Genomic DNA, 25,807 nt, shown 5'->3' with positions numbered 1-25,807 from the left:
TTCTTCTCGGTGAAATGGCAGAGGTCGGTCAGAGGCTGGGGAGCGGAGTTTACCGACTGTCCGCCCTCAGGAACAGCCAGAGTCGGCCGGTGAGCGCCGGTGAAAGTCCCGGATCTCTGCTGGTAAACTGCTCCTTCATTGACAGCCGCGTTAAAGAGGAATCAGCCCGGGACCAACGTGAAGTTCAGCCAGTGTCAGAAAGCAGAGCAACACAACGCAAACCAGAGAAACTTTCCAGAGGGAGGAAAAGTAAACGTCAACAGGTAAATGGAAGTTTGCTTTGTGCCACGTCTTTGGAGCTGGATTCATCCCGTTTTATCGGGTTTGTTCAAACCAGAGAGAGCGTCCAAGCTCATAAAACAGCCCTGTACTTAGCTGCAAGACTGCAGCCTCTCCTCCAGGAGAAGCTGCCACTCTGCAGGATGACATGCTGGACCAGAGGAGCTATTTCCATACACCCTGACACCTTCAGATCCCCTCAGCAGCTCCGAGCTCTCTGCACTGTTGTCTTCATTCTGGCAGATCAGGGATCAGAGAGGCCAGGATGTGGACAGAGACTGAGACAGCTGAAACTACAACCTGATCCATTTACAGCAACTAGAAACTACTGCTGGAGGAGTGATGGGAGCTCAAAAGATGCTCCTCTGCTGTACAGAAGCAGGACGGCCTATTACGACATCCTCAAAGTGTCCCCAGGTGCCACACAGTCCCAGATCAAGACGGCCTACTACAAGCAGTCCTTTATTTACCACCCTGACAAGAACCCAGGGAGCAAGGAGGCCACCCAGCGCTTCTCTGAGATCAGTGAGGCTTACACCGTGCTGGGTAACATCAGCCTGAGGAGGAAGTACGACCGGGGCATCCTGAGCCAGTCAGATATCAGAAGTGCAGGGAGACCGTCCTCCAAAGAGACCACGAGCAGATCCACAGGCTCCCAACAGCAGCAGCAGCATCAACAGAGAGCCAGACGGTACTCCCAAACAGGCGGGAGGCCCATGTTTGATTTTGATGCCTTTTATCGGGCTCACTATGGGGAGCAGCTACAGAGAGAGAAGGACATGAGGGCCAGGAAGGAGCGCATGCAGGAGCAGCAGAGGGAGCAGCTGAGCAGGTGGAGGCAGGGGAAGATGATGGAGGTGACTGTGGCGATGCTGCTGGCCATGGCAGGGCTGATATTTGTGAATCTCACCAGGCCCTGAAATAGAAGCAGCTACCAGATGTGATCCTATGGGGTTACATGTTACGACTCTCAGGGCGGGAGGAGACGGAGGGGGTTGGGGTGCTACCTCGGACTGTTTTGCATGTGTTGCACAATTTCTGACAGTTGCAGAGGATTATTTTAGTTTGTTGCAGGAGTAGACAAAGACTGTCTCTCTAAAGCAGCAGTTAGGCTTTCATTCATAATATGTAGCTGATAATATTAAAGGATAAGGTCACTATTTTTCAAGTTTGTCTTAAAAAAATAGTCAGGTGCCCATATGAGCATTGAATCAGTTTATGCATACTGTCATCTAGGGGTGGGTGATATAATGAATATACTCCAAGTATCGTGGCTTGTTCCACATGGGATGTAGTAGATGATTATATCGTAACATTGATTACAAATTGGCAAGTAATTGTTTTAAGCCGCAAGAAACAAGAAAGTGTATTCTTCTTGTATACACTTTCTTGTTGCTTTGAGCTCAGTTTTTGTTAATTGCTAATTTAACTTGGTAATTTAACTTTTCCCCTTTTTGAATGCAATTTTTTTGAATTGTTCCAAAAGAAACCCCTGATATATATTCAGTAAACAAGAATGTTTTGACAAATGTTGCACCATCATACTGGTGTGATTGTATGCATCAAAGGGTTAAATCGTGCATTTATGAAGTGCTTTAAAGGAGATTTCAAAATATTGAGATATATATCATGTATCACAATACAGCCTAAAAATATAGCAATATTATTTATTGTTTATATTACTGTAATTTCTCCTATTCACACTGGCTAATAAGAGATCCCCTCCTAATGTGTTTTCACTGTCAGTGATGGAGGACAAAATCCCACCCATGCATAAATGTATTCCAAAGTTTATTTGCAGCTAATTTGAGGCTTCAGCAGTCTGTGTTAGACAAATCATATGTATATCATCCAGAGTTACAGCCTTTTTTAGCAGCTCACTATGGAAACAAAAAGTACGACAAATACCGTAACTTTGGAAGTTATCCACTTGATCTGTCTAACACAGACTGCTGAAGCCTCACGTAACCATCAGATAAACTTGGGAATATGTTTTATCCCAGAATAAGGTCTGTGGATTCTGCCCCCCATCACTTACATAGCGTAGGATCTGAAAGACATAAACAAACTTTACACTTACCTATAAAGGTGTGACCTCTTAAAAAAACCTGTAATTTCAAGTAGAAATTGGAAATCTGTGAGCCACATAGCAAAATGTGGAAGTATGATTCGAGCATATAGCTCTTTCAGGAATCTCAAAATCACCCAGTGAAAGGGTGATAAGATATCATATTTCACATTTCATGGTTTTCTGACATTTTATTTATTATAAAATTGGTAAATGCTCATTTGCCCAGATGTTGCAACGTCTGCAGGAGAAAACCAGAGAATCTGATGTACATGCACATGATGGATTAGTCTTTGTACTGTCAACAGTTATTCTACCAGTTGTGAAGCTGCTGTGTTAACCTGTTAATTAACTATCTATTAGTCGTGGCAAGTTTGAACCCAAACAACTTTTTTTGACAGCTTTCATAGATTTTTTCTGTCCATCCAAACACTGCACAAATATGGGAAACTGAAACTTTACATGCTGAACAACACACGGTTCCTCCATCTTTCCCTATACACTGGTGCTGTAATGTAGAGAATTACTTTAAGTGTAGGATTTGAAGATAATTTGCTATTACACATGTTTAACTGTATATGTGTATGTAATGTACATACAGGACGCCACATCGTGTTTGATATATCATTAGAAATTTTTGAATTGTTTATTTTATGTACAGGAAGCTGTATTTGAGCAAATATAATAAAATAACATTAATTTTCTTTGTTTCATTTTAGTTTTATTCATCAGTGATCATAAATAAATATGTAGCTGTAACTGCCCAGCATTTCTTTTTCTGCAGCAATATAAGAGCTGACCTCTAGAGGGCGTCTGTGCACATCAAACTGATCTCTGGGTTACAGCTGGAGGCCTGAGGGGCAGAATGAGTCTAAACTCAGTGTGGGGTGATACTGACGCTTGTCCTGGCCGTCTCATGACAGTGTGTCGATTTATTTCCCTGAAAATAAAACAGATTAGAAACGTGAAACTTGGTCAATGTCGGGGATTATGTCATCAGTCTTTAAACTGACTGAAGTCGTCAATACAAGTCAAACTATGCTCTTTGAATCTGAATGTATAACAATCAAAAGTGTTTTTGCGTTAGTGCATATTTATGGAACATAGGCTGACTATGTTTTTTTTAACGCGACCTGAAACAACAGAAAACCACATGACATGTCCACAGAGCGATGACTATGTTTGCAACATTAAAGCTCTTGACTTTTCTGAGCCTTTAATCTCCACCATTTCAGCCTGAACCCGCAGACTGTGACATTTATGAGCGAATAACGGCAGAGAACATGTAATAGTCTGTTCACATTTTATTCACAGAAATATAAAGTAGTATGTCAAGTACATCACTTTGTACAAAATTGCACAGACTCTTCAAAACTCAGTCAGACAACAGAAAATTCAGCCTTAAGAGGTGTTAAGAAAATAAAAGGGAGACATGAGCAAATCTGTGATATGTGAAAGGGGCTGTTGCAACAGACAGGTTCCACTGAGGATGTTTCATCAAGAAGAATCAACCAATTGTACATAAATAAGACTCAATAGGAAAAATGTCATTTACAACGGCTGAGGAATAAATATGTTTCAAAAATAGGATTCAAATTGGCACATGAACTGATCCATCCGCTCCTCGACTGAAATTGAAATTTCACCTTTGAGGCTAAATGGCCATGCTTGACAAGACGGATGTTGAGTCTTGATATGTTTATTACAACTGAATAAAAGTGTTGCATATGTTCTAACTACAGTAGCTGTTTGATGTTTTTCTGCTGTGTATTTTTATGTTTTCAGGTGTATCTAACATGGATTAAAGGAAGGAAAAGTTCAACATTTTGGGGATTATGATTATTTGTTGTCTTGCTGAGAGATGGATGAGTTAATTGATAGCACTCTAATATCTGTTCGGCAAATATGAAGCTACCGCTTCAGCCTCGCATAAACACTGGAAACAGTTAACCTGGCTCTGTCCAAAAATAACAAAATCCACCTACTAGCACCTCTAAAGCTCAGTAATTAACACATTATTCTTGTTTGTTTAATCAGTGCCGAAATAAAAATGTAAAAATGACAAATCACTGTTTTACAAGGAAATATATATGACGTACAGGATCAGTAATTTCTTGGAGTCTCCGCTGGCTGCTTGGCAACTTGTCCCAACCAAGAAATCTGTCTGGCACATAACCCCCCATAAAATGGTTGTTTGTTGTTTTTACACTTTTTACACAGATTTTTATACAGACATGTTAATCAGTGAGCTTTAGATGTGCTGGTGGACAGATTTTCTGACCTTTGCCTCAGTTTCCAGTCTTTATGCTAAGCTGCTATGAGTTAGCCAATTGCAGGTTTATATAGCTTCATATTTGTTACAGACATGAGAGTGGTATTCATTTACTCTTTTCATTTAACTCTTAAGGAAACAAATATACACATTTTCAAAATGTCTTTTCCTTAAAGAGGATATTTTCACTGATATTTTGTATTATAATGAATATTTAGGTGTCAGTTCTTATAACAAATATTTTGTGGTGTGGAAATTAGGTTTTCTTTTGATTTATTAAAAAGCTTAATCTCAGTAATGTGTCAGCAAAAAGTACATTTCTCTACTCAAGCATGGCCATCTAGTTCCCATTATATTACAAACTGTACCGTTCCAGTTCAGACCTACAAGCTCACCTGCAGGCCGCACAAACAGTACAAAATACTGCCACCTTCCTAAAAAAACAAGTCCCAAGTCCCTCCCTCTGCTGGTTTTGGTATAATAATATCTTCAAGGCATTACTTCAAAGTGAACTCCTATATGAACAGCATATCTAATCTACAGGTTATCGATATGATGATCTTGAATACAGAACCAGCACCAGACGGAGGGACCCCAAAAACCATGTTTTAGAAACACTACTGTAGCACACCGATCATTGAAAAACATTGGGACTCTAATACACCACCGCACACTCATAGAAATAACCCAGTATGACAGCAAAATGGGAGCCACCCTGCCATATTTGTAAGGACTGAACGTGTGTTGTTCATCTTCCATTTCAACATTTTGAAAGTGATTTGTAACACAACATATGACCACCTGTGTGTATGCTGCAGCCACCGATAAAGCTGTGAGAACAAAACCATTTCAGTAGGCAGAGATATGCATGTTCAGTATGTTTGAAGCAGAAACCAACAGTAAAATAATTACCTGCATTTAACTTTTGGGCTGTTGTGAGTATGTCAACATCATCCTCCTCATCGCTATAGGCAACAGTCCATTCAAGTCCAAGGTAATCGTCAGGCACTAAGACCCTTTAGGCTGTACATATTTAAGAAAAACATCCCCGGGCTAACACTAACACACCCATGATTGCTGCACTGATGTTAGTGTAGAGCAGAGACCTGGAGCAGGACTTTGTAGGGCAACCCCGCAGGGACAGTGAGGATATCCGGGACAGACTCAAAGCAGCTTTACAAACATTAATGGGATGCTCTCAGGAGCTCTGGAGGAGCTCTGAAGGGAGGGACTGTTTCTTCAGGGTCATTTCAAACTCTCAGTCTTTCAGTGGGGTGGTGACACAGGCTCTGCTCCCAGGGAACTGCGGGTAAGGGTGAACAGGAAGTGGTTGAAAGAGAAGAATCAAAGCCACATGGCCACTGGATGACTTCCCCTTGCTTTCTCCACCTATACAAATCTATGTCTAATCTCCCACTCCATCTCAACCTCTTCCTGTCTACCTGTCCCTCTCTGTATGTCTGTTTACTCACATCCATGACAACTAAATTTGAAACAAAGAGCCTGAGGGATTTATCAGTGTGGACAAATGGCTCATCATGATCTCACCTCCTTTCTCAAATCAGAGAAACAGGAAATTGCCTTGAAACAAAAACAAACCAAACAATGGGCGATCCAGTGATTTGGACCGTTTTCATCACCAGCTGAACGTCCCACATCACCTCCAACTTTCTGCATCTCATCCAATTCCGATAATACACGACTGAACCCTGCCCTGGGTGGTTTAGTAGAAAGAGTACTGGTTCTCCACAGCTCGGGCCCTTCTAGTCCCATCAGCGTCATGGTAGTCCTCAGATGCACCACTAGAGGCCTCCAGCAGGCGCTCAGAGCTGTTGCTCCGGCTCTGTAACCCTCCTCCTACTCCTCCTCCAGTACCTGGGTCACTGCGGGAGAGGGAGGGAAGGGTGGTGGGTGAGGAGGAGGTGCTCGAGGAGAGCGGGGCATCAGAGGGAGGCCCCGCAGGCGCTGTGATCCCAGGAGGGTGGAGGGCTGGCTGGGCTGAATCTGTCCGGCAGCCTGCATCCCTGGGCGGGGTGAGGACTGGAGGCACGGTCACATCTGGAGCAGATTGTGGGGAAGAAGACAGAAATCTTTTTGATAGATAGACACATTAATAATATAGATTAATGCGTTCTGCTGATAATTGTTTGTTGGCTTCCACTGGAGAGCTGGGAGCAAAAAAGCTCCTTCATAGAGCAGCATGTAAACACAGGCAGTGTGGGCCTCCTTTATTATCCTTTCTCTTGGTGGGCAATAACACCGACAACACTGGTGCCAAAGACACGCCTGACCAGTGTATCAATAAAGCCTTTTACGCCCTGAATCAAACCCTCACTCTATGTGCATGTGAGTGAGTGCATGAGTGTGTGTAGGTCCAGCATTTGAGGAAACAGAGGGCCTCTTTGTGACCACCAGGGTGGGTTGGGCCCAGAGTCTCGGCCTGCATGCAAAACTCCTGCGGTATAATCGCCCCCTCACTCTCCTGTACAGGAGGGCATTCATCCCATGCCAGCAGAGCGGAGGGCAGGAGCAGCGTTAGTATGGAGGACGAGGAGGGGAGGGGCAGGTTCAGCGAGTTTTAGCAAAGCTTCCTCCATCTGTAAGGACAAACCTCTGCTATCCATCAACATATCTAAAATTCTGCAAATTTCTTATCTTTCAACAATAATCTTTGGTGACCTGAGGAGCAACTGTCAAACTGACACACTTCCTTCTTGGAAATCACCAAATGTCTGCGACAAAGTTCTGCGAGTTATAAGCGACTGGATATGGAGAAACGAGGCAGTTACAAGATATTGGTAAATGCTAAAACCTAGCAAAACAGTAGCACATGCACAGTATAGCCTTAATATCAGTCACGTCCAGCTAATATCTCGCAAGTTTTTAAATATTTGATAACATTAGCCGTCACAAGATTCTGATCAAACCAGGCCAATTAAGTCTGTAAATCTAAAGCAATGTAATGAGAGGCAGACTTAGATATATACTGTATATCTGCTGATATTAGCTTATTGTGTCAGTGTAACAAGTAAAATGAAATTACAGAATAGAAATGCAAAAGATATGTTTAAGGAGATCAGGAAACAGTGTCTCCATTATATAGTTTGTCCACCGAGAGTACTAACATGTTTGTTTTTCAGCTGCAAAATTTCCCACACCAAAAAAAAAGAAAAGTTTGTTCTTTGTTGTTTATGTCAAAACTGACAAATCTTATCTTTCTATTTAACAGTCAAATATCAAAAATCCAGGATCAGCTGGGTTATAGTTATTGATGTAAACTCAATTGAAATATTGTAAATAAATAAATAAATAAATAAATTCACAGCAGACATTTTGACTTCTCATAGTATAAAAACCACAACATTAACAAGGGTTCAGTAAGATATAAGACTGTGACAGGGATCCATTATGAACAACAGCAGGACCCTGAAACTGAAGCAGCTAAACAGAATGCAGCCATTTTATTAGTGTGTGGGTGTGTACAGATTGTGCTTGACTGACATCCTCCTCACTCTCCTTTGATGAAGTCAGGTAGTTTCCTGGATAGCTCCAACAACCTGAGCAGAGGTCTAATCTGACAGAATATTTAAAAAAAAACATTTGTATCAGTGTGCATGACCTTTAACTCAGTCCAAATGGTTGACCTCTCCAGCCCGCTATTATCAAAGCACTAATTAAGCATCTTATTAGGATCTGGGAAAGTGCCGAGCAGTATGAACGACTTTAAGTTTATATGTGATGTGTGAGCAGTTTTAAGTTTTGGGGTTGTGTACCTGTAGCGGAGCTTCGCTGCACTTGTACATAGGAGCGTAATGTGATGTCAGCCGAGCCTCCGGATTCGAGCGGGATGGGGTGGGCGTGGAAGTGTCTCAACATGTCCGACACAGTGTGAAACCACAAGTGGTGGACGTGGCACTGCCCGTTCTCATTCACCGACAAGCGCAAATGCTGGGAGGGAGAAGGAGGGGAGAGTGGAAAGCGACAGGGGAGAGAATAGTTTGGGATTCAAAGGAATGAGGGAAAGGTAGATGGTAAAAGAGAGGGTAGGGATGAACGAGAGAAAAACAAACAGAGAGAAAATTGCAGTGTGAGAACAGTGAACATCTGATGCAGACAGACCAAGACAGAGGTCAGGACATTATCTGAGAGGCGTCTCGCTGTGGGAACAGAGCGACAAGAATGCCAAGGCTGACACCAGAGGAAGAGGCGGCAGCTGACACTTCCTCAACACCGCCGGCTGGCAGGATGCGATGCGCAGGGATCATGTTACATAAGAGAACACAAAACATTGACATTACTGCATCTTTGCCAGGGCCAGAACAACTTGGTCTTGCTGTGAGCTGCAGTGACTGCATCCCAAATGTCAAGAGAACAAGCCTGAGTGAATTTAACACTACTGCAGAGCAAGACTGCAGCTGCGAGGAGACATTAATGTATTCTAGTGCAGAAACAACAAGTTGTTTCATTATTTCAAGAACACACAATTCATCAGTGGCAATTTTTATAACAGATTACTTATTTCAAATCTTTTATTGAGTCAAGCATTTCTGTTTCTAGCTTCTCATCTGTCAGAGTGTCACCTGTTGGATTTTTGTAAATTTTTGTTGTTATGTTCAGACAAAATAAGTAAATTGAAAACACAACTTTTGACTCTGAGAACTTGTAATGGGCATTTGACATTTGAATATATAAACCAATATATATATATATACATATAAATGAATATATAAACATGAATATATAAACAACAATAACATCTATACATTAACAAATAATCAAACCAATAGTTGCATCACTACATCATGTATACAACACACTAACAACTCCCTCTCTCTGAGTTAACTTACACATAGCATAATGCTGTGTCTCATCTCTCTTAATCATCTCACCTTGGCTTTGCCCTGGAAGTTGAAGGTGAGGACGTACTCGCCCGGCCGTGTCTCGCTCTGACGAATCACAAATAGCCCGTGGCTCCTGGCCCCGCCTGCAAGCACCAGCTGAGCCGCACGCACGCGAGACAGTGTACCATGGAACCATGGGTAACCCGCCAAGCTGGCATCGCCATCTGAGTCTTTCGCTCCTTCACTGCCACCTGAAAAGAGTCACACACACATCCATGTTTTTATTTTCATGTTTATGGACATTCACCAGGTTGGATATTGATTATCTGGAGAGAAAAGCAAATGTATGTGTTATCACCTGCAGAGGAGTTGGAGCCCTGGGCCTCTGGGGACTGGAGGAAGCGCTCTAAAGGCATGTGAGATGGGTGCTGGGTGAAGGGGGGTTCCCTGCAACGGACTGAGGGAGCGCTGTAATGCTCTGCTGCCGTAGGACATGACCTCTCTGGAGCACGATACACACCTTAACATTTTTTTATACATTAACACACTCATCCGGATCAAAACATCTGATTGTTACGTAACAGTGGATGCTGCAAAAGGAAAATGACAAAGAGTCTCTGCTCACCCTCAGACAGCAGCTCACAGCTGCAGGAGGCCACCATGGAGCAGTCTTTGGAGGCCTGGCCATGAGGACACGACGCCAGCTCAATGTCATCGCCGCTGTCACTGCACACAAGCAGGCGGGTCAGGAGAACCGCAAGAACGTAACACACAACTCTACACACATCCTCGTCCAACAAACATGGACACAAATAATCCCTCTGTTTACGTCCCGAGCTGCACTGACTAACATCCACTAACCCAGGCGACTGGGGAGGAATGTTAGTGGTACAAGCTCGCCCATGTTTGTGCTCAAGCAACCTGTCAAAAACTCCGCTCATTTCATGATTAATGACTGTGTGTGTTACTCCACCCCCCCACCCCCCCTACCCCCCTTCATCCTTCCCATCCACACTTTCCCCCTCTCTCCATCTTCAACCAACAGCAAATATTTATCTGGTGGTTTACCCCGGGTCTGTGCAGTCCTGGATGTCAGCAACCCAGGAGTTTTTCTGCAGCGAGTCGATGGTTTCCAGGATGTACTCTCCCCCGTTTTCCACCTGTGGAAGCAGCCAAACACTGCGATCACACACTCAGCTCTGTTCGAGGGACCACATCAGGGCACAGAACAGGGCAAATCCAGTGTTAACTCAGCAAGGGTGTGGGCTAGCTCATTTTCAAGCAAACTTTTTTTTCATAAGACTGTTACTAAGTTGTCTTCTATACTGTGAAAATTAGGTATACCCATCAAGCATTTCCACAAATGCAGGCGCAGTTGTGTAAATGTAACTGTAAGTTTGTGCAGCTTCTACCTTAAGAACAAAGGTGTTGTCCTTGTCGGGCATCTCCAGCGGCATGGTGGTCCTCACCTCCACGATGGCTGACAGAGGGATGCTGACCTTGGGCTTTGAGGACTTCAGGCAACATGCAAACAAACATAAGAGCTCATATTAACCACAGTGTGAGTTCTTTACATGATGTGATAACCAGCACGTTATCAGGGGAGCATTCACGACTGTAAAATGTTGCACTTTATATCATTGGTTCCCAGCAGGTCAGTTGGGACTCTCACAACGTCCTCAGATAAATGCTGCCACACCACAGTATGTTTATGTGTTATTTTTCTCTAATGTTTGAACTGTGTGGTAAGAAAAAGAGTAGTGCTACTGTAATACTACACTCTAGTTTTGCTTCAAATGGCCTCTAAAAATGAATCAAATTAAATTGTTCAAGGAGGGAATCTCTTGGTTTGAACTGGAGTCAGAGGTAGCGCCAAAAACATTGCAAACCTTTATTTTAGATGACTTTAGACAATAAACATGAATGTGCTGCCTGGTGCTTGCAGATCACAGTGGACTGAAAAACAACACAATGTTGTTAATATGGTAACAACATTGTTTTTATAATTCATGCTCAAGAAAACAAAAAAAAATGCAAAAAATCCACCCTCTGGGTGGCATCACTAAATTAAATCCTTCTGGAGGCAACTGCACCACTTGTAAAAGTAGAAACGTTATATTTTGCTACAAAAAAAGCCCTACATAGAGTTTTAAGTAAGTGGTACAGATTTAAATACTACCTCTTTTTATTTAGTATGTTTTTATTGTGCAACGCACCCAACTTCTCCCAAACCTCAACCTTCTCCTTCACACATGATAATTAAGGGGCAATGTGCAGTCTGAATTACTGGTACAGTCTTAGCAGTAATGAACTACACCTCCTGTCTCCTGAGTTTAAATAACCCATTCCAATAAAATAAGGCCAACATTAAAAGAGCAGGGAAGAGTTTCAAGATTGCACACTTCTGCAAAAATAACTCCACAGCTCCGTTTTCATGCAGTCTCTTATTTCTCACCAGGTTTCTCAGTGATTATTCCTGCTGAGTGACTAACAAACATAAAACACGAAGAGTTTACAAGAGGGTGAACACAGGAAACAACCTGGCCTCAGTTTGCCCTCTGCAGAGAGCTGGATCCAGGCCATCATCTTAACAGATTCAAAGAGTGTGTTTGAGGCGGAGAGCTGTGTGTGTGTGTGTGTGTGTGTTGTGTGTGTGTGTGTGTGTGTGTGTGTGTGTGTGTGTGTGTGTGTGTGTGTGTGTGTGTGTGTGTGTGTGTGTGTGTGTGTGTGTATACGTATTTATTTCTGTGTGTGTCAGGAGAGGCTGACTGATGGTCTGGCAGAGGCTTATCAGCTGATCTGTCTGGAGTAACACTGTTCTCATCTTGATCTGCCTGTGCAGCTGGCTGCCGTCCACACCCACGATGCTTTTCTCTCAATCAGATGTCAAAAACCACTTCCTTTATTAGACCATTTGACCATTTCCTGTACCTCTCTCCTACAAGCAGCACAAGCCCAATGTCAGTTTTTGGTTGATGCAAATCGGTATGAACTAGTGCACATGACAGTACTGTATGTTAGAAACACGTGAGTAGACAGTGTTGTCAGTGCTGTGAGCAAAAGGGTAAAGTCCATCTTCAGATATTCAATGTTAAGCATCAGTCTTTCTATTTTGTGGTGAGCTGTGTTTCTGATAAAAGCACACTGAGCAACATTAGCATTAATTTGAAGTCGAGTTTGTGTCCACCTGATGAATCTAAGTTTAATATTCAGTCTCCACCATGTTCTCCTCTGTCTCCTGTTTGGAGCTGGACTGGTAGTGTAGAGTGGGTTTTTAGAGCTTTAGAATAGTTGGGTGATAATTTTCTGTTTTAATCACTACAAGTGACCCTTTTCACATTACATACCATATCTGATCTATTGTTGATATGAAAATATTGATTAGTGCAGCTTTCAATTTGAATTTTCAGTGCAAATGAGCTAGAAATCTTTTCTCAGGCAACATTTGAAACTTTCTTTTTCTTTTATCTTGCAGTTGCTGCTCCAAAATTATGGAACCAGTTGCCATTAGATATCAGATGTGCTCCCCCCATCTATAATTTTGAATCTAGGCTAAAGACACATTTTTATTCACTGGCCTTTTTAGCTTGCTGACCTTTAAGTTCGTTGTCATGTTCATAATTGTGTATTTGCTCCTCGTTATTTTGTCCTTTGTACAGCACTTTGGTCAGCTCAAGCTGTGTCTCAATGTGCTCTAGAAATAAAGTTGACTTGACTTGACTTAACTTATAAATACATGTAACACTCAGGATTATCAAAACATCCACAGGAATGGATGGTAATTTTGGAAAATTATTAAAACATAACGACAAACAGCAAAAGCAGACATATCTTTTTGCATCTTTAGGAAAATTTAACATATTTTTCCTCGCAGCTGTTTACTTAAAGCTATCTGATGTTATATTTAGGATAACAAACAATGCATGCACGCTACTTTGTTTGGCGTGAACCTGAGAGTGGGTCGTCTCGGGGGGCCTGCTGCTGTGTCATAATGCAGGCAGTTAGCATGCTGCAGTGTGCTGTCTCTGCCACACAGAGCAGCCGGCAGATTGATGACCCTGACAGGGACGTAGCCAGAGCCAGTCAGCCAGGAGCAGGCAGGAGTGAGATTTTATGAGTCAGTTTATCTTTCCGACACTGTTGACTCTGCACTGTTATGATTTGTAAGATCTGAATAGCGCGGCAGTGATAAAACAACTCAGAGAGTGTCTGCGGGCCAGGCCTGTCGAGATGTGTGTTTAATTAATGTGTCATCAAGGATGTAACTGTTGCTCTGGAGCCTCTCATAATCTCAGCCTGGTCCATTGCTGCTAATAATTTTTCCCACGTGTGGATGTTTACAGAACACAACAGATGAAACGGCTGTAGCACAATTATTAAGTTTCATTTCATATGTTCCCCTTGTGGCTCTCACTGAGTAATTGACTATTTTGGTTCCTTTTTTCAGTTTGTCATTGCAGCCAAAGGTCAATACTTGTTTTTTGCACATGAAAGAAAACTTTGTGATCCCTTACTCTTACAGAAATCAATGCAACAGCTTCCTCTCTCTCTCTCTCTCTCTCTCTCTCTCTCTCTCACACACAATCTCTGGTGTTCTCAAGCAGCTCCTTCCCCCCTCCTCCCACATCTGCCTCCCACCTCTCCATACCCCTCTCCCCCGTCTCCGCACTCTTATCCCCACATTCCCACCAGCCATGATCAAAGGACAGTGGCAGATTTACACACACTCAGCTGCACAGCCTCACAGCCCTCTTAAGGTCAGGGGCAATGATCTGGAAATCCCATACAGACAAATGTGAAGTGTGCATGCATGCACGTGTGTGTGTGTGTGTGTGTGTGTGTGTGTGTGTGTGTGTGTGTGTGTGTGTGTGTGTGTGTGTGTGTGTGTGTGTGTGTGGTTCGACTTTAGGCTGTGTCACTCAGCATCAGAGGGGCTGGATTATCAGGCTGAATTGATATGTGGGATCCACGTAGGGATGCAACTAATGATTTTTTTTCATTATTGATTCATGTGCCAATTCTTGTTTCAACTCCGCTTCAAGTCTAATCTTCAAGTAAACATGTCTTGAAGAATTGGAAATGTGCTTGTCCTCCTGCTTTTAAGTAGCTGAACAAAATGACTTCTTCACTAAACCTTGAAAAACTATTTGCTATTATTTGCTATGGCAGACCTGGCTATGGTGAAAAGTTGATGACGACATGGACATGGGCAGTAAGAACTGTGAAAAACCGCTGACTGGCCTGCATCTTATTTTTTTCTGAAAAGTCATTGGGAAACGTTAATAATTTGATCATTTTCTCTTTGATCATTGTTTATTTAAATTTTTGTGGCGTTTTATGGATGGGTGGAAAGATCTAATGTGTGATGCGCTGGATGTAAAAACTTTGAACATCTTTGAGCTTTGTGCTGTTGATCAGATAAAACAAGCAACTGGCGTTCTGGGAAATTAAAGTCTTTGTTGTCAAAACAATTAAATGATCAACAAAGAAAGTAATCAACAGACTGACTGATAATGAAAATACTTGTTAGTTCCTGCCCTAAATTAATTAATTATTGATTAATTAATTAATCAATTAATTAATCATTTTGGTAGTTTGTTCATTCACTCTCTCAATAAGTTGTTGTGCCCAGCTGTTCCTCTATGTCTGTGTGTGTTTGTGTACCTTGGGTGGTACGTAAAACTCCAGCAGGAACCTCTCCCCTCCTTCCTCCCTCTTCGTCTTCCTCAGCAGCAGGCGGCACTTCTGCCACTGTGCAGCGCCCATACAGTTAGTGTCATCAGCCACCATGTACCTCAGCGCTCCCTCCCTTTGGATTTCCAGCAGCTCAGCCTTGTGGCCCTGGGAACCCCTGGGAAGCCGCAGCTTTTGGGACCACTTCTCTCCCCCTGCAGCCTCCCCCCCTCCTCCTCCTCCTCCTCCCCCTCCTCCTCCTCCTCCTCCTGCCCCGTTAACCTTCCTGGCTCCAGAGGGAGCGTCAGGCTCAGGGGAGGCCCGTCGGTGCCACATCTCCTTCACCCCGTCCACCACACACAGGCTCATGTTCCTCAAAGAGAAACCCTTCTTGAAGCGAGCCTTTGGGTGACTGACCGACACGTCCTCTGAGCTGCGGGACTGTCCCAGAGCAGACACCTTGTGGGTCGGCTGGGGGCCTCGGGAGGAAGTGGTGCCACTGCCGCCCCCATCTATCCCTCCCCCTCCACTGTCCATACTGTCCAGGGATTCACTTGAAGCCCCGGCGTCTTTGCGTCTCTGGTAAAGGTCGTGACCGTAGGACAGTGGGAAGCCTTGGATTCCCAGGAAAGGAACAATGCTGTACTTGGGTGCCGCGTTGGAGCCGTCTTCCGGCGAGGACGCCTGGTTCTCGCGGGCCTGGGTCAGCGCTGCAGAAAAGCACTCCAGGAAGTGGTGGGCAAAATGCTGTGAGAAGCTAGCATCTGCACCGGGCGAGTTGTAGCACGGGTTCTCTGACAGGAAGCGCTGGAACTTGTCAGCGAAGTCTGCAGCGGAGGCTCGAGCATGGAGCTCACAGAACTCTCGCCAGTCAGGCAGTGGGCACGAGGAGGAGAGCTCCGGGCTACCGGGCACCACCGCTCCGTTCATCACTGGGCCATGCCAACCCACCGAGGAGAGGCTGGAGAGGAGGAAGAAGAGCACAGTGGCATTAGTGTGTATTTGCACACAGCCTGCATGTGTGATGGTGCAAAGAATAAAAGATGATGTGATTGAAACAGACTTTGAACTTTCTGTCATTATAATATTTACATCATGGTGAAAAACAACAAATACAATACTTTAAGGTTTTATTTATGGAGTTTTTAAATCACTAGATTTGGAGATACATATATTTCAGTGGATCAACTCTTCACAGGAGATAATGAATCTTATATTTATTTAATGGCCTAAAAGTATTAAAAAAAACTAAAGAGAGAACACAAACCCCCCAAATTCTCCTAAAAGTTCTGACACCATGGCCTCGGTGTCCTCAGTGGCAGCTACAGCTCTGGTGAAAACAAGCACAAGCAACATCCTACTTCACTTTGGTGGGAATTTATTCCCTTAGAAGAGTCCAAACTCTCTGACAGCTCAAGATTATGCGCAGGATTGGCATGTCATTGAAGGTTTGATATAAAATGACTCATCAACAGATTCAATGTGACAACAGATCAGAAAGAAATCATGCAGAAGTTTCCAAATGATGGTTTCTGACAAGCACTGATAAGATTATCTGAATTATCTGTCAGAGCAGGTTACCAGCAACTTGGATTAAACACAAACTGATTGTACGGCTCTAATTTACTGTTGTTTTTCTAAATAATTAATATTTACTGTATTTAAGGCCACAGTTGCGCTTGTCCATTCATCCTTTCATTCCTCTGCTCTGTCCACAGCATGTGTGTGTGTGTGTGTGTGTGTGTGTGTGTGTGTGTGTGTGTGTGTGTGTGTGTGTGTGTGTGTGTGTGTGCGTGTGTGTGTTTGCATGACTCAGCTCTGCCTCCCTCTCTTGGCCTGAGCAGTGCCAAACCACATCACATCACCGATAAAACTCTTTGCACTCTGGTCTGCCACAGAGTCAGTAGCAACCATCCAGCCAGTTTTCACACACGCCCCATTCCTCCGACCCGCCACCTCCCACCCCTGTCTCACTCCCCATCTCTCTGCCTCTGCACATCAGTGACTAATACAGCATCAGTGAATAGCATCAAACAATCAAAAACATGTTGGTTTGATTATTGTTGTCTGTAAATCACCCAGATAAAAGGATCTCGTGTGAGGGGGCAGGCTGGGCGACATACGCACAGGGACGGCCAACACTCCCTCAAGCTGTGAAAGCTTATTCTCAGAGCTGCTGGGCTTCTCTTGGCAGTTCACTCACAATATGCGCTTGAATGTTTGCTTTCCGAAATTGCACTCTTAAACCAAATTACGCATACTTGCATGCATTCGCACTGCAGAGTTTCCTGGAATCTCTCCTGCAAGCAGCTTTATTGTCATTTTCAAAAAGCATCAGTGTGGGTTGTCTTTTCATAAAGGATTAGCGCAAAAAAACTCTCCACTAGAATTAAGTCTGACACACACATTCAACTACAAGCCACTCTCTCTCTCGTTCCCTCTTCCTTTCCCTCTCCCACAGATCTGAAACAAACAATATGCCAGATTAGAGAGAGGATATGATAAGGGAAAGTACACAGGAGTGCCAGCTCTTTGAAGGACCATCGCTGAGCTCATCCCTCAGAGAAAGAGAGAGAAACTCTTGGATGCTGAGACCTGGTGTCAGAATTTCAGAGGAATGCTATGATGGATAGAGACACCAGAAAGTAAAGGAAAGGCTGGGATTAGAGAATAATATATCTGCACGGATGTCCCATAGGAACCTCAAGTACAATACTATGACCATTTAGCTTCATTTAACTTCTTTACTTCATATGGTGTGTGGAAGCGAGTGGATGGAGGGGGGGGGACTCTTTCATAGCCCGTCATCAGGTGACAGCAAGACACGTTACAGACGCGCGGCGCAGAGAGGTGACGGAGAGGTTTGATTTTTTGTCCACTGTGAAGGCAAATAAAAGTCAGTATCTGAATCTCAGAAGCATCTGAAAACATAATTACAAAGTTTAAATGCCACCAACTTCATGGCACTGAAATATTTTTACTTTGAACACCATCCATCTGAAGTTATGGGATTGGAATTATTTTGGGTAATTTAAAGATGGTATCAAGTTGTGGTATTTCAGGTGGTATTAATTCAGTGGTATTTAAAATTCAGTGTAGAGATTAGATTTAACAATTAGGTATTCTGTTGCTTATGACAGTCAAATTATTAGGGTCCCTTTTTGCTTCCATAGCTCACTTATCTTGTGGAAAAGAGCAGCAGAGCATCTGGACCCAATATCTATTTATTAATAACTTAGTATTTATAACCTTCATTAATGACCTAACATTTATAACTGCAGATTTTATGGCTTATTAGAAAGTGCATTTGTGAATGGATTACCAACATTTATAGCTGCTTTATTACCAAATAGGAAGTTAAAAACACCAGCTAAAGGCATTTTCACCACCTGGCAACCTAGATCTGTTCCCAAGCGGTTTATAATCGATCAATAAAGCATTAGAAAATGTTTTAAAAACCATTAATAAAGCTGTTAGTTACAGCTTAAAAACATTTTACAAAGAGTGCCGTATTAGAAAGTGGTACCAATTTGATTAATGTGTGGAACTAAAGGTAAAATCACTTTACACTTTCATTCAAGAATCCATCACTTTCATTCATCCAAACATCGATCCATTCATTCCTTCAAGCCACACGAGATAAACTGCTAATCACAAAGTGTTGTTTTAATAATTATCTCGCTCCCCCTGTAAGTGTGTGTGTGTGTGTGTGTGTGTGTGTGTGTGTGTGTGTGTGTGTGTGTGTGTGTGTGTGTGTGTTGTGCTGCTGGCTGCGAGGAAGTCAATACCCATTCAGCTATTTAAAACCCTGCACTGGGCCAACTTTCCACTCATTCAGCAGAAAAACAACAGCACACAGGGAGGTGCACTTCTCAAACTCCTGTCCTTCCGCAAAGATGAGGATGTGCCTCTCTCAAGGATACTGAACTGACTGTACACCGCACCCACACACTCACGCACACAGATACACACACATTCACATTCACATTCACTCACCGCGTCAGCATGAAACTCAAGCCATGAGATGGTGGAGGAAGTGGACAGCATTAGGGTTTTCTGAGGCTCAGCAGACTGAAGCAGACTACATACTGCAAAGCACACTGGGGTATGGACTAAAAGTGATTGGCAGAGACAGCGAAAACACAACTTCTGTGCGGGGGATGAATGAAAGAGGGAGCGACGGAGGAGAGAATTGGGTGGGGGGAGGGGGACTCTATGTACTGTACTTAAGTACTATTTTGAAGTACTTGTATTCAATTTTATGCCACATTGTACTTCTGCTCCGCTACATTTCAGAGTAAAACATTGTACTTTTTACTACCAATTCATTTGACAGCTGTACATACTTTTTTTTACTTTTACTTTACATTTAAATAAAGAGATATAATAAGCTTAGAAAATGCAACACACTTATAATAAAAGCTGCATCTGGCTGTAAATATTCTACTAATTTGCCACTAACAGTAAATATGTTTTGAAGGAATGCTTTCTATTCACAAAATGCTTCTTATACTTTAAACCTGAAAACCTGATTTTTTTGGCAACTTAGTGGTTGATATAGTGAACTTGTCAGCATTATTGTCAGCTTATTTACACAACCAGCAGATATTCAAGCAACATTATTGTTCATTTGGACTTGTGTCCTGACTTTTAGCTCTGTTTTTGGTCTCTACCAACTCCTGAAGGACATATCTGGCTCTTTAGCTGCTAAATGCTCCATTATGTTCACCAGCTGGTCGCTAACTGTGTACGCCTGATGTTTGGTGCTGAGTAGGTAGTTTACTGTGGGGTTTTAGGGCTGAAAACAGCTGTAAAGTTGAGGCTTGACAGCTAAACAATGAGCTGAAACTCATAGTAAAGCTCCATAAAGCCGAGGGGAGCTGCAGATTCAGGAACTGTAGTTTCATCACTACGATCAACCCCTTTCACATTGTCACAAAGTTTTCAAATTGTCATCTGATACAGTCTTATTATGAAAATAGCCGTTACAGGTGCGGTTAAATTTCAGTCTTAATACTTCTGTGCTTTTACTGAAGTGTGATTTGGAAGGAAGGACATTTACTTATAATGCAGTATTTTTATTCCTGCATTGGTACTTTTACTTAAGTAGAGGATCTGAGTACTTCTTCCACCACTGGAGGGGGGCATGTTTTTGCTCTATAAGCCAGCTGCTAAAACAATCAGTGAGTGTGTGGAGGTGGAGGAGACAAGGGGAGCATAAAGAAAGGGAGACACAGTGTAGGACGAGGGGAAGCAGAGGCACCACGTAGATTCTCACATCCCCCAACTCCCCTCAGTAAATTTTTTTTTTTTTTTTTTTGCTCCAGGTCCATCAAGGGAGTCGAGGGGAATATGAAATGTTTACCTCCATCCTTCAGGCCTCAGAAGTCTTTCTCCTTCCTGTCCCTATCTGTTGTAAAAATCTACCACTACTGTGCCCCCTCCTCCTCCCGCTGCTTCGTTTACCCAAGGGAGCAGGGCTGATATCTCTGTCAGATGGTTGGGAGTTCTCTCTGTGAGAGTAAACTGACCGGGGAGGAGAGGAAAGAGACATTACCGTGCAGGGAGAAGCCTGCAAAACACATCGTGCAAGATCCGTTCATTTCGTGTACTTTGCACGGCCCTCACAGGACTCAACTGTGCAGATCCGGGAATTACATGTGTCTGATTAATACTGTGGTGTTGTAGGTAGTAATATAGAGCCACTGAGGAAATGATATTCTGGCCAAGAAAAACGGATGTACAAGAATTTGTGTTTTTAAAACTGTGTGTACACATACTTTACCTCCGAGTACTTATAGAGATAAACACTGTACACACACACACACACACACACACACATGTTGCTGTGAGCGGTCTCATGCCAGCAGCACACCCTCAGTGACTGGCTGATGAGGATGATTGGTGATGTTGTGCTCCCACCCCAGGGAGTTTGGGCCCAGCCATGTTTTCTAAGATTAGCCCGCTCCACAGCACAGCACACAGCTGGCAGCACATTCAGTACAGTACAGCGCTGTACATACACATCTTCAACTCTACGTGAATCCATTAATTATGTGTTCTTATTTAAGATGTAAATACTGCATCAGTAAGATGTTGACTGAGGACATGTCAGGACATAAAGTCTTTCATGTTTGTGATACACACTGGATATAGATCAACTGAAAAACACAACACTGCTGTATTTATGTTGGGTACAGCATGTATAATAAGAACAGCTGAAATGATTAGTCAATGAATTTGTTAGTTGACCGTCAGAAAAATAATTTTTTATAACCAATTAATAGCTTAAGTGATTTAAAATAAGTTGTAAAATTGTCAAAAATCTCCTGACTGACAATCAGACAGTAATTGAAGTAATTTCAAGGTATTGCCTTGAGCTCAAAATGACAAAATGACCCAATTGTATTGAGTAAAGAAAATGAAGACTCCATTAACAGGATAGAAGCAGGTGACAGAGACCCAGATATCAGCATGAACTTGATGCCTGTTTTGTTTTGTTGCTCCACTGAACGAGGACAGAAACAACAGCAGACAGTGAAGCACACAGGAAGGAAAGTCCGACTGACAAAAACTGACTCACCTGAAGAAGTCAAAAGACAGATTATCACAGTAGACATCCAGGTGTGGGTGTGTGTGAAGACGCCAAGAAAGAAGCAAGGAAACTATGTAAACCAGCCACCCATCACTGAATAAAAAAGGATGATAGTAGTGGGAGGAAAAGCAGAGGAGATGTAGACACAAGATAAAAATCCCAGGAGGGAGAGAGACTGGAGATAAAGAGGCAGAATGAGCTGTTGTAGTAGGAGACAGGGCAGAAATAGGGGTCAGCAGTAACAGACCCCCACCCTCAACCACTTCCATCCACATTTTTTGTGATGTGTCCACTTCAGAGCAGCAGGTCAGTGACCTTTAACCCCTGCTCCGATAACCTTGTCCCTTCACTAATGTGGCTGAATGTCATCTGGAGAGTTTCTCTCAACATGACACAGGACCACCAGAGAGGAGAGACTGCAGGGCTGATGTCCACACAGACAGACATTCAGTCCTGATCCAGAAACTGACAACATCCCGCCGCACAAAGCTACCCGTGTGCGAGTGTGTGGACGCAGACAGATGCAGCCGGAGATAGCAAACCAGACATGAGAAGATGGAGGATAGGCATTCCTGATCGCCAAACTGTACCTGCACCCAAACAAACCGAGCTGTGCTCACCAGGCTGTGTGATGCTGCTGGTAGCAAGGCCTCATCACACAGATATTAAACACATTAATTAACGTGTCCTCTACCAGCAGGCTCTCCTCGCTCTCGCTCTCTCTCTTAGTTTCTCTGGCAAGCAGTGACAATGTAAATATTGAGTGAGCGCAGGCGTCCATATGGTAACCAGTGATAAAGGACGAAAGCGCGTGGGAGATGCACATACCGCCACTGACTTCCATTTCCTGTCTCTCACCCACCAGGTTCAACTAATTTCACAGATGACCACAGGACTCTCACAGAGACGTGTGTGTGTGAGCAGCAACTGTGTCATTTACTAGAATAGATGGGCTTTTAATTTGGTGTCACAGAGTGAAACTGATGTAAAAAAAAAAAAAAAAAAAAAATAGCCAGATGACGGCACCAACAGCAGAGTGAACGAGACAGAAAGTAAATCTCAACACAGGGCTGCATCTTTAACAACAGTTTTTCATTATCTTTTACAGTTATTCAATCAATTATTATGTATCTGATTATTAAATATAGCAGCAGTAAGCGAGAAAACATGCACAAGCTTTTTTTCATTCTTATTCAAGCTGTGCTTTCCTCAGATGCGCTTGTCCCATTTTCAGGAGACTTTCCTCAACATTTTCAGTCTTTAAAATTTCAGAAAACAGTGAAAGAAAAGAAAATTTACCAAAGCCCAAGATGAGGTCTCTTTAGGTTTTGTTATCCGACTAACAAAACCTAAAGATATTCAGTTTAGTATCTCATAAGACAAAGAAAAGCAGTAAATGCTCACAACTGTAGTTGCCGAAAGAGACATTTGAAAACATTAAACAAACACTGAAATGGTGGAGCAACGGAGCGTTTGGCATTTTAGTCATTTTTGCTTAAAAAAAGACTTTGATCATGCATCATAAAAACAGTTGCTCATTATTTTTCTGTTGATTGACTTAATGATCATAATTGTGAATCCTGTGCCCATTAAAAGTTCCCCGGGACCAAGCAGACAGCTTCAGATCACTTGTTTTATCTGACAAACAGTCAAAAGGCCAAAGTCATTTACAAACAAGACAAAAGCTGGTTTGGTTTCTATTGACAAATTGTTTCAGCACTACCTCTAGGAAGCACTAAATCCAATACTTTTGTAATAAATTATAACGAGCAGTTATTTTGTTTCAGCTCTGTAATAAATATTTGGTGAGTATTACATAGTTCACGTCTCACTGAGACTATTTGATTTGTTGATTCAGCTATGCAACAGGCATTTTTTTGAGCTGTGGTGGAGTACATGATATTATAAAGTGTTCTTGTTATTTTGTCCACTCCCTGCAGAATATATCAGTTCCATAGCCTAGCTTGTATGCATCTCTTGACTTTGGTCAACTGTGAAAAGCAAAACTTTTAGGGAGAATCTTTGTGAAATGTGATTTTACTTGAATATTTCAACAAAACAACATCCCTGTTGCAATATTATAGACTGTAGTGGTAGAAAAACGTTAAATATCTAGTACTTAATAAGAACCTCCCTTCAGTTAATTCATTATAAAATCACAGTATACATGCAATATGACCTCAGAGTAGTATTATCAGAATATGAGAGTGATGTAAAGACCTATATAATGGTGTTTGCAGGGTGTTTCTGTTATTCTGCCCACCCAATGCAAAACATATAGTCTAGCCTGGGTAGTGTAACATCACTTTGCTGGGGTTAGTTCTGAATAACCAAAGCTTCAGTCAAATTAAATCAAAGCAATCAGTGTAAAATTTCTAACAGAATATTAGACAGCTGAGGGAAATAAATACTATATAATAAACCCCTGCCTTCGATTAGATATAAAACCATAACATAGTGTCAGATGCAATGTGTCCTTATCGCAGTATAATCAAACCTACAGGATATGGCATTTCTATTTGTGGTGATGTTTTGGATTGTATTATACTGCCAGGTGTTCTTATTATTCTGTCCACCCCCTGCAGAGAATATCTACCTTTGAGCTTTGGTCAGAAATGAAAAGCTGAACTTTTAATGAATGTGCAATTTGATATTTAGAGGGATGCTGTTTAAATATCACAACAAAGCAACATCTGAATAAGAACATTATGTAAATGAGCTATAGAATGAGGAAAATAATGAGCCATTCCCTCTATAAAAGTATAAAATCACAACAGTGTCAGAGTAGTCTAGCCTCACAGGAGTATTATCAGAATATTATAGTGATGTAAACGCCAATATAACAACAGGGCTGTATGCCTATCCTGTTAAAATCATTCTTATTAGGCTTCATAACTGACTGTCTCGTGTAGCCTACAAAGAGATACATGAGAGGAAGTCAATAGCAGGCCTACAACAGGCCTACTGCGGGCCCGGAGAGCCTGTTTAATGCCAACAGTGGATCGTTATGCAGGCTGCGTATACTGGACTTCATGAATGGGAATCGGCAGCAGCCTCCTGCTGAATGGCTGACAGATCCAGGTCCAGAAAGAAGGCAATGAATGGGAGCCTGCGTGCGGAGTCACGAGCCGGTACCCTGATTTTGGGTCATCTCGAGCGGGCCTACACATCCCATAACATCCCATCAGATCACATCAGGCCCCCGAGCCGTCCTGTAACTGACCAGACTTTACTCCCTAAAGGCTATTAAATGGATTATCGGAAAAGCCCCTTTACACAGCGACACCCCCCACCCCCCACCCCCAAGTCCAGGAAGCCTCATCCACAGGGCTCTGTGCTCATCAGTCGACTGCACTTGTTCTCTACCATAAACCGATTCTTAACGCAGGATTCATCTCGGAGGCTGACTGTGGGGATGAAGCGGGTTTAACACCAAAACACAGAAGCCTCCTCTTCTCCTCCTCCTCCTCCTCCTCCTCCTCAGCACCAGGAGGTTTGTTGTTGTTATCCTCAATAAACCTCGATGCTGGTGCCTTTCTCTTCACATCATCATTAAAGGGCTCTGAAAAACATGTCTAATCACAGACGTCAGGATGTGTCCAGACGCGCTAAATAAGAAATAAAACGCAGCGGCGGCGGCGGCGGCGGCAGCGGCAGCTCTCACCTCAATACAGGACTGGTTTCATGACGCTGGTGTCTCTGGGACGAGCCTGGCTTTGCTGTGGAGATGTTCACTTCTCAGGATGTAACATGGTTTAATTCTCTCTTCATCTGCTGCTCCCCTCTCCGGTTTATACGAGAGCACAGCCGGTCAGCGCTCCCTCCATCTCTCCGCTCGACGCACTGTGCTGTTGCTGTACCTTCTGCTCTGCTGTCCACTCACCACTGACAAGCCAGAAGGAATAAGAAAACGTGCTACTTCCCGAGTTCAGCTTTCAGAATAAAAGCTGCTCAGCAAATCAGTGGCCTGTAAGCACTGTTTTAGATCCCTACAGTGAGCTGTTGTCAGCAGGGGGACCAGGGTTTCTAGTAGCAACAAGGCTGGATATCACTTCAGGTGACAACACATTTTGTCCTGA

General features: G+C 42.9%; 2 protein-coding genes across 3 annotated transcripts; one reads left to right on the top strand and one right to left on the bottom strand.

The window, feature by feature from the left end:
• Positions 1-3,017, top strand: LOC111238130. The gene has a single exon (XM_022767528.1). The coding sequence runs from the start codon at positions 15-17 to the stop codon at positions 1,197-1,199; it is 1,185 nt and encodes a 394-aa protein (XP_022623249.1). The 5' UTR covers positions 1-14; the 3' UTR covers positions 1,200-3,017.
• Positions 3,018-4,562: 1,545 nt separating this feature from the next.
• Positions 4,563-25,576, bottom strand: sh2b2 (SH2B adaptor protein 2). Of its 2 annotated transcripts, none has more exons than XM_022767527.1 (9): positions 25,393-25,576; positions 15,125-16,094; positions 10,873-10,974; positions 10,529-10,620; positions 10,086-10,186; positions 9,819-9,980; positions 9,509-9,711; positions 8,393-8,567; positions 4,563-6,677 (listed from the first exon to the last, which is right to left on the bottom strand). In XM_022767527.1, the coding sequence occupies exons 2-9, from the start codon at positions 16,061-16,063 to the stop codon at positions 6,343-6,345; spliced, it is 2,109 nt and encodes a 702-aa protein (XP_022623248.1). In that variant the 5' UTR covers positions 16,064-16,094; positions 25,393-25,576; the 3' UTR covers positions 4,563-6,342. The 2 variants fall into 2 exon arrangements, with proteins under 2 accessions (XP_022623248.1, XP_022623247.1); XM_022767526.1 differs by lacking the exon at positions 25,393-25,576 and adding an exon at positions 16,401-16,459.
• Positions 25,577-25,807: the final 231 nt, after the last annotated feature.

The sequence above is a fragment of the Seriola dumerili genome, unplaced genomic scaffold, assembly GCF_002260705.1.
Source record: "Seriola dumerili isolate Sdu_G_001 unplaced genomic scaffold, Sdu_1.0 BDQW01001195.1, whole genome shotgun sequence".
Taxonomy (NCBI): domain Eukaryota; kingdom Metazoa; phylum Chordata; class Actinopteri; order Carangiformes; family Carangidae; genus Seriola; species Seriola dumerili.
Note: the sequence above shows the minus strand (reverse complement) of the source record. Positions and strands in the feature narration are given on the sequence as shown.

Coding starts and splice junctions, on each gene's coding strand:
- LOC111238130 (XM_022767528.1), top strand. CDS start 15: ATGGCAGAGGTCGGTCAGAGGCTGGGGAGCGGAGTTTACCGACTGTCC.
- sh2b2 (XM_022767526.1), bottom strand. CDS start 16,432: ATGGTGTCAGAACTTTTAGGAGAATTTGGGGG. Junction 10,975..15,124: donor AGTTTTACGTACCACCCAAG/GTACACAAACAC, acceptor TGTTGCCTGAAG/TCCTCAAAGCCCAAGGTCAG. Junction 8,568..9,508: donor ACTTCCAGGGCAAAGCCAAG/GTGAGATGATTA, acceptor TCTCCCTCCCAG/CATTTGCGCTTGTCGGTGAA.